Raw genomic sequence first — 15,443 nt, 5'->3', positions numbered from 1 at the left:
TAAAATAAAATAAAATAAAATTGGCCACGCCCTCCCAGTCACATTACTCCCCCCCCTACCAAGCCACGCCCTCAGAACCGGAAGTCACAAATTTTAGATTTCACCACCGTGTTGAATAAATTGAAGTGAGTTAACATCATTCCCCGTATTTGCGATCGTTTCATTCGAAAGTAGCTAGATGGCAGCACGTACTGTTAATTTTAATTATCTTGAAAGGGTAAAGCTGTTGTTAAACTGGAAAAAGAGATTTTTGTGAAGTCGCCAGGGCTCCAGCTTAACCGGAAAGAGAGTTGATCTTTTCGTTTGTCTACCTATCGGTTTCAAGATGACAACCGCCGCAAACAGAGACACCTAAAGCCTTCCGGACTGCGTCCTTGTGTTGTGGGTGCTTCATCCCGTCGGAGGTTTTTGAAAAATAGACTGGACAACCATTTGACTCGGGTGGTATAAGGACTCCTACCTTGAGCAAGGGTTGGACTAGAAGTCCTCTGAGGTCCCTTCCAGCCAGTGGTGGGATTCAAATAATTTAACAACCGGTTTCTCTGCCCTAATGATTTCTTCCAACAACCAGTTCGCCAAACTGCTCAGAAAGGTAACAACCGGTTCTCCCGAAGTGGAGCGAACCGGCTGAATCCCATCACTGCTTCCAGCCCTTACGATTCTGTGATTTAATAGAGAAAAGAGACAATTCAGTTCACGGAATCCTACAATACTGGATTTGGAAGGGTCTCAAAGATCATCTGGTCCAGCCTTCTGCCAGCTGCACGAAAATCAATCCAAGCATTCATGAGACGTGACTCTCCAGCTCCTTCTCCTTCTCCTTCTCCTTCTCCTTCCTTTCTCCTTCTCCTTCTCCCTTCTCCTTCCTTCCTCCTTCTCCTTCTCCTTCTCCTTCTTCTCCCTTCTCTTTCTCCTTCTCCCTTCTCCTTCTCCCTTCCTCCTTCTCCTTCTTTTCTCCTTCTCCTTCTCCTTCTTCTTCTCCTTCCTTCTTCCTCCTTCTCCTTTTTCCTTCCTCCTTCTCCTTCCTCCTTTTCTCCTTCTCCTTCTCCTTCCTTCTTCCTCCTCCTTCCTTCTTCCTCCTTCTCCTTCTTCCTTCCTCCTTCTCCTTCTCCTTCCTTTCTCCTTCTCCTTCTTCCTTCCTCCTTCTCCTTCTTCCTTCTCCTTCCTCCTTCCTCCTTCCCCTTCATTTCTCCTTCTCCTTCTCCTTCTCCTTCCTTCTTCCTCCTTCTCCTTCTTCCTTCCTCCTTCTCCTTCTCCATTCCCAGCCCACTCCAGGGGAAAGATACTGCAAAATCTCCATTCCCACCCCACTCCAGGGGAAGGATACTGCAAAATCTCCATTCCCACCCCACTCCAGGGGATAGATACTGTAAAATCTCCATTCCCACCCCACTCTGGGGCCAGCCAGAGGTGGTATTTGCCGGTTCTCCGAACTACTCAAAATTTCCGCTGCCGGTTCTCCAGAACCTGTCAGAAACTGCTAAATAGTACCCTCGATCCAGGTCAAGATTGTCCCAAAGGTGTTTTTCAAGAGGCAACTGGACTTCCTTGTTTTTTTTTTCTTTTGAAGACGTTTCGCTTCTCCTCCAGGAAGCTTCTTCAGCTCTGACGGGATGGTGGGGAATGGAAGGATTGATATTCCTTGCAGACAGCTGGTCCTTTGCATCCTTTTTAGAGGGTCGTCGAAGCCCTTGGAGTGTCCTCAGAGTCTCCTGAGTGGTGCAAATGGTTCCTGTAGCGTACATTTTTTTTCCTCTTCTTAATCTCCGTGGTTGCACAGAGGACTTGACAATGGCACGTCTAGGACTGGGGGCGGCGAGATGCCCTTGTGAGATTGCAGAAAAAGTTTGCTCTGTGGTCAAGAAGGCTTCCAAACTGAGCTGTGAGCTGGCTTGGTCTTGCTGGGCCTGCTCCGTGAAGAGGAGGCTGGTGGAGAGGTGTCAGTGACGTGTTTCCTTTCCTGCCGATTGCTGAGAGGAGATGGTGTTTGCAGGCCCAAGTTTTCCATCCCCCGGCATAGAGAGCAGAGCGGTGGTAAGCGCTGAGAAGAGCCCAGCTCTGCAAAATGGACCATCGGGTGGAGCATGGAAGCCATCCCCGGGAGGATGGGTTGAAGGTGAACTTCTTCTCTTGGGCTTCTCTCGTTCCCATCATCGATTTTGTGGCTCTTTTCTGGATTCTTCCGATTTCTCTCCAGATCGTCTCGTGGGAATCCGCCGCCGAAGGTAAACTTAATTTCTTCGCTTCTCCATTTTCCGTTTTCGGAGATCAAATGGGAGGAAGGATCTGGAAATGTAGTTTTCTCTCCCAAGAGGTAGAGAGGAATAAATCTTCACCATTATTGGGAATGTGTGCTTAATAGAAGAACAGGTACAGGAGCCATCAAAGAGACACGAGCAGAAATTTAATTTACTTTAATTTATCACATTTCTATGCCGCCCAACTCTCAAGGGACTCTTCCAATTTTTCTCATTTGTGAAAAATGATCCTATGTCTTATTTTTTTTAAAAAAAAAATCCGTGTCCAGGAATCAGATCGTTTTTCAAACATTTGCTCATTTTAAGTGGCAAAGACGTGAAAAGACTAAAAGAGAAATGCCCCTGATGAAAAGGATGAATAATGAGACTTAGATTCTTAGAATAATGGAACGGAAACTGAACAGGGAGAGATTCAACCTAGAAATAAGGAGGAATTTTCTGACAGGGAGAGCCATCCACCCATGGAACAGAAGTTGCCTTCGGAGGTTGTGGGAGCTTCATCAGTGGAAGCTTTCAAGAAGACACTGGGCTGCCATCTTGTCAGAAATGTCCGTTTTTCTCAAAGGCACTCTTTTCTTCTTCTCACTTCCTTTTCTGAAATTTTAGAACTTTTAAATGTACTTCCCTGCGTCCCTATTGGAAGAGGCTATTGTATCTCTCCCTAGTCCTTCTCTTTGTTAGACTTAATTCCTTCACTTTTTCATCGTACGATTTAGCCTCCAGTCCCCTAACCATCTTCTCTGTTGCTCTTCTCTGCACTCTTTTTAGAGTCTCAATATCTTTCTTGTATTATTATGACCGAAAGTGGACTCGGTAATTCTAGGCTGCATTAACAGAGAGATAGGATTCAGATCACATGAAGTGCAGTGTTGGGATTCAGCCGGTTCGCACCACTTTGGGAGAACCGGTTGTTTAACTTTCTGAGCAGTTTGGTGAACTGGTTATTGGAAGAAAACATTAGGGCAGAGAACCGGTTGTTAAATTATTTGAATCCCACCACTAATGAAGTGTTATATATCACTTCATAATGCCTTGGTAAGGCCACACTTGGAATATGGCGTCCAATTTTGGTCTCCATGATATTGAGACTCTAGAAAGAGTGCAGAGAAGAGCAACAGAGATGATGAGGGGACTGGAGGTTAAAACATATAAGGAACGGTTGCTAGAATTGGGTATGTCTGGTTTAATGAAAAGAAGGACTAAGGGGGACATGATAGCAGTCTTCCAGTATTTGAGGGGCTGCCCCAAAGAAGAGGGAGTCAAGCTCTTCTCCAAAGCACCTGAGGGCAGGAGAAGAAGCAATGGGTGGAAACTAATCAAGGAGAGAAGCAATTTAGAACGAAGGAGGAATTTCCTGACAGTTAGAACAATTAATCAGTGGAATGACCTGCCACCAGAAGTTGTAAACACTGGTGGTTTTTAAGAAGAGATTGGACAACCATTTGTCTGAAGTGGTGTAGGGTTTCCTGCCTAAGCAGGGGGTTGGACTAGAAGACCTCCAAGGTCCCTTCCAACTCTGCTACTCTCTTCTATTCGAATCAGGATGGGCAGCGTTCAGGTGTGGCCTCACCAGGGCGGTGTAAAATGGTACAATCAGCTTCTTGTGATCTTGAAACTATCTTTCTGTTGGTGCAGCCTAGAACTGCATTGGACATTTTGGCAGCTGTAGCATGCAGTTGTGTTCTGCCCCAGCTACGGACCCCAAAGAACGCAGCACACACAAAGTCTGTACAAACCTTAGTTTACTAAATTAAATCAGTCTTTTTCAAACAAAGGCTGTTAATTAACTTTCTGAACAGCCTACAAGAATCCAAAGAATAAATAATCGTGATCTTACTAGGATTGGCAGAAAGCCCAGAAGCAATTTGCAGGACACTGATAAAAGAACTAAGATCCAGACGTGAAGGAGAGTGAACGAAGTTGTTCCCTGCAAATTGCCTCAGTCGGCGTTCCTCCTTAAATAGGCTAAGGGAGAGTCCAATTAGCCCCAAGCCTTACTCTCGAGGAGACCTCCTCCTGAGGAGCCACTCCTGCCTTTTGGCAGCTCTGCGCGCCCGTGCATCGAGAAGAGGCTCCTCCTCTTCTTCTTCTTCACTTAAGGGAGCTTCTGGAGGTTCTGAAGGCCCTGGCTGAATCCCCGCCTCTGGCACCACATCTTCTCCAGCCTCCTCACTGTCCGACTTGAGTGCCAGCTGCACATGCTGCTGGCGCAGCACCACACCAGCCTCCTCGCTGTCGGAATCAGCTACTAGCTGCACAGGCCGCTGATGGGCCACAACATGTTGGCTCATACTCGTGGTTGTCCACCAGGACACCTAGATCTGTCTCACAGTTACTGCTTTTGAACCAGGCACCACCTATTCTGTACCTGTACATTTGGTTTTTTTTTTTCTAAGTCAACGTCTTATAAAAAGGAAGGTTTTGTTTTTGGACCTTCTCCTGGAAATTCTTAACTGTAGAGTCCGAACATTGAAAGATGTTTCCTTTCCGTGTTCCGGTAACGGGCCGACATTGCAAAATTCTTCACTTGCAGTAACAAAGCCACAATCGCCAACTTATATTAGCGTTTCCTGTGTCTTCGACGTTTGTGGTCAGAGCTGCTTAGCTTCATGTGAAAAATGTCAACGTAGACGGATTGTAAAAATAGCTTTATCGAACAAACACATCAAGGATACAGATGGACCAATCATCGTGGCTCTCTTGCAAAAGACCTTTAATAGATAAATTAATAGGCCAGGCCAGAGACGTGAATCTGCAGGCAGAAGAAAGGATCTCTCTCAGAGGTGGGATTCAGCCGGTTCGGCGGAAATCGTGGTTGGGCTCGCCCACCTGCCCTGGCTCTATGCCATCCTATTTAGGCATGTTTTTGAGGCAGGGCACATGCGCGGAAGGCGCACGTGCCAGAAAAGTACATGCGCGGAAGGCCAAGAGCAGGCACGTACTCACATTTCCAAAATGGTAGGGAAAGTAAGTGAATACCAGCCCTGATCTCTCTTCTGCTGAATTTAGGTAGAGGGTTCCTGTTTGTCAGCAGTATGAGACCTCCAGGTGTTTCAGAATCCCAGCTATCATAAGCCCTGTCCAATATGGCCACTGCTAAGGGGTGATGGGAATTGTAGTCCAGGGATACATGTAGAAAGACACGTTTGGTCCATCCTTAGCTCTCAACAGGCATGCGTTGACTTGTCTGGATCTCCATTAAAGAATTGTTAATTGTGGTTGGTAGAGATGTTGAAAGTAACGGTCTACTCTCTAGACGTCAGATGTACACATACACGTCGGTTTAATGACTATGGGAAACCAGGCCTATTGTTTTTGTAGAATTGTAAGACATGCTAGTCTGTGGAGAAAATACATTGACTATATTTCTTGTCAGGGTATGAAGATTTAAGAGCTGTAAGCTGATGAGAGGTTGTAAGCAGAGGCAACCGGAAGCTGATGCAACGGAATGAGGGCAGCATGTCATACCCTGACATTTCTAATCTCATGAGTTAGGCTGAAGCTTGAGAATTGTACGTAGGAGCTAGGATCAGAGGCCTCTGCTATGCTAGAAACTGGTCTGAGTCAGAATTTACTGATATGATAATTACTCTAGAGACAACCCCTAGGAACTAGGACCATAAAATAAGGGCAGGGGGTGATAGAATTAGAGTAGTGGGAAGTATAATCAGGGGTGGGAGATAATGTATTCATTTTAGACTGGGGTGAAATCCAGGAGGTTCTGACAGGTTCTGGAGAACCGGTAGCGGAAATTTTGAGTAGTTTGGAGAACCGGCAAATACCACCTCTGTCTGGCCCCAGAGTAGGGAGGGAATGGAGATTTTGCAGTATCCTTCCCCTGCCATGCCCACCAAGCCACGCCCATCAAGCCACACCACACCCCTCAAGCCACACCCACAGAACCGGTAGTAAAAAAAATTGAATTTCACCACTGCTTTAGATGCTTTGGATAGGTAGTTACGACATGAGTAAGTAACCCAATGAAGAAAAGGTGAGAGGTAAATTTGCAATAGAGAATATAAGGCAAACATATTGATGATTTAAGGTGTATCCACTGTACCTGCGTGTGCGTGGGGGCACCCTCTTTGCAAAGTAGTAAATAAAATTACCATTGTTTTCTCTTGGAAGTTTTGACTGGTGATTATTTATTTCAAAACTAGACAACGAATCTCACATGACCATAATGGAGCGTGCCTATCGGGACTTTGAATCTGGGTTGTAAGTTGCTTTTTTGAGGTCTGTTGTAACTTTGAACTTTTATTAAACAACTGTCCGTTAGTCAAAGACTACCTGTAAAGATTTTTATTTGAGAAGAGATCATTCAGTAAGTGGTGCGGTGGCCTAGAGGTGGAGCTCTCGCCTCACAATCAGGAGACCGTGAGTTCGATCCTAGGTAGAGGTGGATATTTCTCTCTGCACACGATGAGAATATATCTGCTGAACAAAACTCCGCATTGGTGACAGGAAAGGCATCCGGCCAGAAAATACTCAGCTCCATTCAGTTGCCCAGACTCTACCCGGCAAGGATTTATGGGGTCTTTAAAAGATGATGATGATGAAGAGATCATTTGGTTGTTTCTGTCTACTTGTAGCCTGTGGGTTTCTCTTGGATTCTTGCAATACAATTCTGTTTATAAGCTTGGAAGGATTTTTATGGGATTCTTTTCAAATTTCCTTTGTTTTTCAGATTTTCAGAGGTCTGCTTGGAATCCGGCCCCAGCAGCTCCCACCCTGTCCTGGTCACCTTCTCACCGAACTCTCATAAAAGGAGAATATATTGAATTAATATGTTCCCCACCAGAAGGACAAGAGGGAGAGAATTATGTCTTCTATCACATGAATGAAGAGGGTGACTGGAAAAGATATAAAGAACAGACCGGAAATACTCTGCTGATTCCTGCATTGCGAATGGCTCCAAAAGCAAGATTTTCTTGTTCTTACATGGGGAGAAAGAGGGAAGGCAGAAGAGCTCTGTCTCTAAATAGTAATTGGGGTAAATTCTCTGTCATTGGTAAGGAACTTTCCTCTAATTTATAAAGTGTTTACATCAGGGCTTCTCCATCGTGACAACTTTAAGCTGTGTGGACTTCAACTCCCAGAATTCCATATGCTGGTGAGGAATTTTGAGAGTTAATTTGGTTCTCCAGGTTGAGAAACATTGTTCACATTGTTAGAAAGATGCTTAAGAGATTCCTACAACATGGAATGTTTCAAGGAGACTCAATACTTATGTTCATTAATTCATTAAATTAAATATATATATAGCCAAGACACTTCCAATTTTACGTGGGAGAAGACCCGAATAACCAAAGACCTACATATATATATATATATATATATATATATATATATATATATATATATATATATATATATATATATATATATATATATATATATATAATTGTTCATGAAATAAAAAAGGGACCGTAAACGATGTTCAAACAGACCAATTTGTTTTATGCCAGAAAGCTGAAGGAAATGTGATACAGGTAGTCCTTGACTTACGAGCACAATTGAGCCCCAAATATCTGTTGTTAAGTGAGAATTTGTTAGGCGAGTTTTGTCCCATTTTACAACCTTTCTTGCCACAGTCGTTAAGTGAATCACGGCAATTGATAAGTTAGTAATTCCGTTGCTAAATGAAACTGGCTTCCCCGTTGTCTTTGCTTTTTAGAAGGTCGCACCTGAACATCAGCATCTGCATGTGGGTCGGGTGACAGCTCGCGTGCCTGGAAAGATGGCTCTGTGCGCCACCTTGGCTACGCCTGCCATAGGTTCGCCATCACGGCCTTAGGCTATCCCTGACGAGTGAAGGTATATTGGTGAGATTTCAGGGATATTTCTGCCCCACTATTCAGGCTGTGAAGCTGCCCAGCCTAGACTTCTTCAACCTCCTAATTCCAAAGAGTATATTATGAGGAAAGAGAAAATGTCATCCATTCCTTTCTGTGTGGAGGAAAGTCCAATCGAGAACTCCAGTGAAGTTAGATGAGTTGATGGGTGTCAGTCAAGATAATCCTGGGACTGCCTGAAGGACATTTGATATTCACTTCTTTTTCCCCTCTGGATCTATCTAGAGCCTCCACCAGCTCCCAGCCTTTCTCCAGATCCTCCAGAACCCCTGTATCTGGTTGGGGAGAACATTACCCTCTGGTGCTCAACTCCCAACCTCCCTCTTCAAGATTGGAGACGCTACCAGTTTTCCCACAGGAGGCAAAACGCGGATCAGCCCTCTATAAAAGATCTGGATTGGCACGAAGGCAACATCTCCCTGGTCCTCACAGCCACAAGGGAAGATTCTGGATTATATAAATGCCGGTACCTAGAATGGAAATATGAGAGAGAAATCCCTTCTGAGTGGAGTCGTCCGGTCTCAATTGTGGTGAGAGGTGTGCAATTTTTTTTCTTCATTTTAAAAATGTGGATTTCTGTAACGGGGGCTTTATTGATTTAGAGCCTGATTATGAAAGTCTTCCATGATGTAATCCTTGAAGCAAGATTTTACACTTAGGCAGGAAAAATCAAAGGCACAAGTACAGCTGAGGCGAAGCCTGGCTCAAAAACGGGAACTGTGAGGGGGACCTTGGAGTCCTAGCGGACGATCAATTAAACATGACTGACTAGGAGCCTGACTAGGTGGCTCAGGTGGCTAAGACACCGAGCTTATCGATCAGAAAGGTCGGCGGTTTGAATCCCTAGTACAGGTCTCCTGGGTGAGCAGGGGGTTGGACCAGATGACCGCCAAGATCCCTTCCAACTCTGTTACTGTTAATGAGCCAGCCATGTGCAGCAACAGCCAAAAGAGCTAATACAATCCTTGGTTGTTTATTTTTTTTTATTTTTTTTTATTTTTATTATAACACAATATGACAAACACAAAACACAATATATATATATATATATATATATATATATATATATATATATATATATATATATATATATATATATATACATACATACATACATACATACATACATACATACATACATACATACATACATACATACATACATACATATATATATATATATATATATATATATATATATATATATATATATATATATTTTCTTCTTGTCCCTTCCTCTTTTAATTACATTATATTTCTTAACAATCATATTGATTTTATACATTCTATATACATTATCATATTCATTCTTTCCATTTTCAAATTCACCCCTATTTTTATTACCCATTATTTCTAGTCTCTATTTTTATTTATTTATTTATTTTATTGAATTTATATACCGCCCTACTCCCGAAGGACTCGGGGCGGTGAACAGCCATAGAATAAAACATATAAATACAAAATTTAAAATAAGATAAAACGAATTAAATAATTTGGCTGAACAAATTTAAAACCCCAATAATTTAAAACCAAATTTTAAATTTCCATTTAAAAAGGGGAAAGACTTAGGTCAGGCCAGCTTGATGAAATAAGGAAGTCTTGAGCACGCGACGGAAGGTATGCAGATCCGGGATCCTCCGTATCTCCAGGGGGAGCTTGTTCCAGATAGTAGGTGCCCCCACAGAGAAGACTCTCCCCCTGGGGGCTGCCAGTCGACATTGTTTGGCCGACGGCACCCGGAGGAGCCCCTCTCTATGGGAGCGTACTGGTCGGTGGGAGGCTATTGGTGGTAGCAGGCGGTCCCATAAATAACCAGGTCCTAAGCCATGGAGCGCTCTAAAGGTGATAACCAAAACCTTGAAGTGTACTCGGAAGACCACCGGGAGCCAGTGCAGCTCGCGCAGGAGAGGTGTTACATGGGAGCGCCATGTCGCTCCCGTCACCACCCAAGCGGCCGCACTCTGCGCCAGTTGGAGCCTCCGAGTGCTCCTCAAGGGGAGCCCCATGTAGAGAGCGTTACACTATACTATACACAGCTCTGTTCTGATTGGTTGGCAGTGGAGTCACAGTACCTCCAAGCTAATTCCCATTTCTTCTCTTCTCCAGATCCTCTGCCTCCCCCAGTGTTGGAGCTGCACCTTTCTTCTGGATCCCTGGGGATCTTGTCCATCCTGTGTTTGTCCAGCGAGAGCAACAACACCAAAAGGTTCCACTTCTCCCAGGATGGTGTGGAGATGACCTCCAGCAATGAAGAGCCTGTGAAGAGCAGCAGAGACTCTGGGCTTCTTACTCTAAATATGTCGGCAGCTTTTCTATGGGACAAAGATAACGAAAGCCTGCAATTTGCTTGCAGATACGAGGAAAACATAAATGGGCGCTGGATCATGTCTCCTTGGAGCCAGATGTTGAATATCACAGGTGGGTCTCTTCAGGAGGTGGAGGCATCTGCTGCCCAAATGTAGAAGGAACACTTTGCAAAACTTGATTTAACTCTCCAAAGAAATCTTGCAGAATGATAATTCTCCCCCTTTTCCTTTGTAGTTGCATCTGCTCTATTTGCCCCATCAATGGTCTATGCAGTGCTGGTTCTCCTTGTGCCCTTCCTGGGAGCCCCACTGGTCTTCTGCTGGTGCAGGAGTAAGAACGGTAGGTGTCCAAGGCCCCAATCAAAGGCAGCAGGAACTACTCTTCACCCAGGGGTGAAATGCTCCTGGTTCGGACCGGATCACCCGATCTGGTAGCGATGGCGGCGAGTGGTTCGGAGAACCGGTAGCAAAAATCCCTTCCCACCCCCATGCCCAGCTGAGCCGCGCAATCATCAGAGGCTTTTAATTTTATTTTTAAAAGCATTTTTTCTACAACCTCTTCTGCCAAAAAAACGCTTTTAAAAGTAAAGACAAAGCCTCTGCCGATCAGGCAAGTCAGCTGGGATCATCAGAGGCTTTTAAAAAAAGAGGCTTAAAAAAAAAAAGAAAAGCCTCTGCCAATCAGGCAAGTCAGCTGGGATTGTCAGAGGCTTAAAAAAAAAAGAAAAGCCTCTGCTGATCAGGCAAGTCAGGTGGGCTCGTCAGAGGCTTAAAAAAAAAGAAAAGCCTCTGCTGATCAGGCAAGTCAGCTGGGATCGTCAGAGGCTTTTAAAAGCATTTTTTAAACAACCTCTTCAGCCGAAGAGGTTGTAGAAAAAATGGTTTTAAAAGTTTTTTTAAAAAAAGTTGGCCACGCCCACTCAGTCATATTACCCACCACCACCACCAAGCCACGCCCACAGAACCGGTAGTAACAAATTTTACATTTCACCACTGCCTTCACTCCACTCGTGTGGCTAGAGAAGAGCCTTGATTGCAGAAGTGGATGAAGCCACTTGGAAGAGTAAACCTCCAAGAGGTCCTTCTTCAAGGCAGTGGAGGCTACTCTGATAGGCACGGTGGCCCTTCTTAATATCAATATCAATCAGAATAGAGCTGGAAGGGGCCTTGGAGGTCTTCTAGTCCAACCCCCTGCTCAAGCAGGAGTTCCTATACCCGTGATAATGAACTGATGGCACGCGTGCCAAAGGTGGCACGCAAAACCCACTCTGTGGACACACGTGCCGTCGCCAGGTGCTTTTCTGGTTTCCGCCAGCCAGCTGGTCTTCATGGGTGCTGGAGCACTGGAAAACGGTCTGAAAACGGCCAAAAACTAGACTGTGTTTTGGGGAGTTTCCGGGCCTTTTTGGGGCTGTTTTCAAGACATTTTTTGGGCCTGAAAAACGGTCTGAAAGCCGGCCTGAAAACGGCCCCCAAAATGGCCAAAAAACAGGCATGCGCATTCTGGGTTGGGCCGTCGGTGCCGAAAATATTCGCCATCACTGTCCTATAACATTTCAGATTGGTGGCTGTTCAGTCTTTTCTTAAAAAAACCTCCAGTGATGAAACACCCACAACTTCTGGTGGCAAGCTGTTCCACTGGTTAAATTCTTCTCACTGTTAGGAAGCTGAACTTTAAGGTGCATCCGCCTTTACTTTGTTTGTAATATGATGGAATAAATAAATAATATGATAGGATGAGCAAGTCATGTTTGTTTATTCCCGTCGTCCTTGTTTTGCACGGATCTGGAAGCATCAGGATGCCAACGAAGATCGGATCCTAAAAAGGGGAAGGAGGAAACCAGATTGAATGATCTCGGATCTGAGAATCTGGAGATGGAGGATTTACAGGTAGGTAACCACTTCTAGAGTTCAAGAGGGAACTTCAAGAGGGATGCGGTGGCTCAGTGGCTAAGACGCTGAGCTTGTCGATCGAAAGGTCGGAAATTCAGCGGTTCGAATCCCTAGTGCCGCGTAACGGGGTGAGCTCCTGCGACTTGTCCCAGCTTCTGCCAACCTAGTAGTTCGAAAGCACGTAAAAAAGGCAAGTAGAAAAATAGGGACCACTTTTGGTGGGAAGGGAACAGCGTTCCGTGCGCCTTTGGCGTTGAGTCATGCCGGCCACATGACCATGGAGACGTCTTCGGACAGCGCTGGCTCTTTGGCTTTGAAACGGAGATGAGCACCACCCCCTAGAGTCAGGAACGACTAGCACGTATGTGCGAGGGGAACCTTTAGCTTTTTAACCACTTCAAGGACTCTTCCATTTCTGGGCAGGACCTTTTATGAAGGATTTGAGGAATCCTGGGCAGTTCCTGAGCTGTTTTTGTATCACCCCAAATTTCCTGGTAGTGAAATTCTGATGGAATGATAGAACAACTTTCTGAGAGCTCGAGGAGTTTGAAAGAGGAACCATTTCTGGAAGGAGAGAAGGACTTCCACTCGCTAGATTATAAAACCTGAAGCTGAAGAGCAATTTTTGAGGGCTACCTTCATTTACTTCCTCCCTTAAGTGACAAGGCCTAACATCCCTTTTATCTCCAGTAGTCTTTGACTTTGTTTTCCAATATTTTGTTTTATTTTTCATAAATTGTTGACTTCCAAACTAGGAAGGTTTGGGAGCTTGTAGATCAATACAATACAATATGAAGGGTTGCTTTGAGGGCATCTTAGGTATTAGGGATTCATCCTCCCAGGCAGTGGTGGGATTCAAGTAATTTAACAACCCGTTCTCTGCCCTAAGGATTTCTTCCAACAACCAGTTCGCCAAACTGCTCAGAAAGTTAACAACCGGTTCTCCCAAAGTGGTGCGAACTGGCTGAATCCCACCACTGCTCCCAGGTCATAAAAAAATCAAAGTGGATAGTATCCCAGTAGAAGTCTCTCCAGGAGAGCTCTTTGGATGACAGAAGGTGGAGGATCTGTGTTTGGGCCTGGTATGGTGTGGCTGCCGTTTTCACTTGTTTAGTGTTGGTCAGGATTCTGGATGGGACGCTGGAAGAATCAACCCACTTTCCACTTGTAAACACCTTCCAAAACAAAAGTGAGTAAGTCTCCTTTATGATGGATTCTGGTTGAATTTCAAGCTTGTCTTTTCCTGGCTTTCTAGGATTCAGAGCTCACTTATGCCTTGGTCAGGACGTCATCTACAACGATCCCGTTGGAACCCAGAACCAAGAATCGTCCGAAGACAAGGGAAGAATACCAAGTCATGTACAGTGAGGTCCGGGTTCATGCAACCAGCAGAACAGCCCCATGAGCACCTCTCTCTAAAGGCCACTTTCAGAAGACCAGCCTTTAGATCACCAGGAATGGAGGGCTTGCTCTGCTTCTGTTGAGGTATTTCGGAACAGACATGGTTGAAACCCAGGGTTTCTCAACCTTGGCCACTGGAACGTGGATGGACTTCAACTCCCAGAAGTCCTGACTGGCTGGGGACTTTTGGGAGTTGAAGTCCACCCATCTTCAAGCTGGCAGGATTGAGAAGCTCTGGGCCATACCTTCGGGAGGCCACCAAAATTACTCAGAACTTACAGCCTTGACCTTTTGCCCTTCCTAACTAGTAGAAATATTGGCCTATGGTCCAGTTGTTGGCCAGGAATTAATACTCTTCCACTTTTTGTGCTAAAAGAAACTTATACATTTCCGATATACCACCCACGCTATCAACAAAGTTCTCTTATGCTGATGACCTGGCAATAGCATATAGCCACAAGGACAGCTGACCTTACAACTTTGAGCACATACTTCCACCAATGGAGGTTAATCCCAAGTGTAAGTAAAACAGTTACACCTTAACAACAAATTGGCAAAAAGAGAACTCAATGTATACCTAAACAACAAACTGCTCCCATACGAGGTAACACCAAAATACCTGGGGGTTACCTTAGACAGGACCCTGCCTTTTAAAAAACATATTCAGAATATGGCTGCCAAGGTTAACAGCAGAAATAACATCCTACAAAAACTATGCGGAACAACTTGGGGAGCTTCAGCCCCAACTCTTCGATGTGCAGCCTTCGGGCTTTGCTACTCTGCAGCGAAATACTGTGCACCTGTATGGATAAACAGCTCACATACAGGACTTATTGATGTTCAACTTAACCATACGATGAGGCTAATTACTGGGTGCATAAAATCTAAACCTAGTTACTGGTTATCAGTTCTTAGTCACATACTTCCCCCGCACTTACGACGACAAGAAGCTCTCATTCAGGAGTAGAGTAAGATCCTGTTTATTTATTTATTATTTATTTATTAATCAAATTTCTATACCGCCCTACTCCCGAAGGACTCAGGGCAGTGAACAGCCAAGATAAAATACAGACAATACAAATATTAAAAATCCCTTAAAATTATTAAATATTTCGGCCGAAACACAGATTAAAACACCCAATTTATGAAATCACGAATTAAAAAATTTAAAATTTAAGAATTTAAAAGAGGGGAGTTAGGCCAGGCCAGCTTGCTGAAATAGAAAAGTTTTGAGAGCACGGCGAAATGTGCGCAGGTCCGGGATCTTCCGTATCTCTGGGGGGAGCTCGTTCCAGATGGTAGGTGCCCCCACAGAGAAGGCTCTCCCCCTGGGGGCCGCCAGTCGACACTGTTTGGCCGACGGCATCCTGAGGAGCCCCTCTCTATGGGAGCGTACTGGTCGGTGAGAGGCTATTGGTAGCAGAAGGCGGTCTCGTAGATACCCCGGTCCGATGCCATGGAGCGCTCTAAAGGTGGTAACCAAAACCTTGAAGCGCACCCGGAAGACCACCGGGAGCCAGTGCAGCTCGCGCAGGAGGGGGGTCACATGGGAGCGCCACGTCGCTCCCATAACCACCCGCGCGGCCGCATTCTGGACCAGCTGGAGCCTCCGGGTGCTCCTCAAGGGGAGCCCCATGTAGAGAGCATTGCAGTAGTCCAAGCGGGAAGTGACAAGAGCATGAGTGACCGTATTTAACGAGTCCCGATCCAGAAAGGGACGCAACTGGCGA

The 15,443-nt window shown here is 45.0% G+C and overlaps 1 protein-coding gene across 1 annotated transcript; it reads left to right on the top strand.

The window, feature by feature from the left end:
- Positions 1-7,941: 7,941 nt before the first annotated feature.
- On the top strand, positions 7,942-15,050 carry LOC148113598 (uncharacterized). The gene is made up of 5 exons (XM_087891647.1): positions 7,942-8,650; positions 10,220-10,531; positions 10,655-10,759; positions 12,212-12,309; positions 13,568-15,050. The coding sequence occupies exons 2-5, from the start codon at positions 10,348-10,350 to the stop codon at positions 13,715-13,717; spliced, it is 537 nt and encodes a 178-aa protein (XP_087747773.1). The 5' UTR covers positions 7,942-8,650; positions 10,220-10,347; the 3' UTR covers positions 13,718-15,050.
- The last annotated feature ends 393 nt before the right edge of the window (positions 15,051-15,443 follow it).

Source organism: Pantherophis guttatus, chromosome 4, assembly GCF_059756535.1.
Source record: "Pantherophis guttatus breed Tessera chromosome 4, ASM5975653v1, whole genome shotgun sequence".
In the NCBI taxonomy this organism is placed as follows: Eukaryota; Metazoa; Chordata; class Lepidosauria; order Squamata; family Colubridae; genus Pantherophis; species Pantherophis guttatus.
Note: the sequence above shows the minus strand (reverse complement) of the source record. Positions and strands in the feature narration are given on the sequence as shown.

Coding starts and splice junctions, on each gene's coding strand:
- LOC148113598 (XM_087891647.1), top strand. CDS start 10,348: ATGACCTCCAGCAATGAAGAGCCTGTGAAGAGCAGCAGAGACTCTGGG. Junction 10,760..12,211: donor CTGGTGCAGGAGTAAGAACG/GTAGGTGTCCAA, acceptor CGGATCTGGAAG/CATCAGGATGCCAACGAAGA. Junction 12,310..13,567: donor TGGAGATGGAGGATTTACAG/GTAGGTAACCAC, acceptor CTGGCTTTCTAG/GATTCAGAGCTCACTTATGC.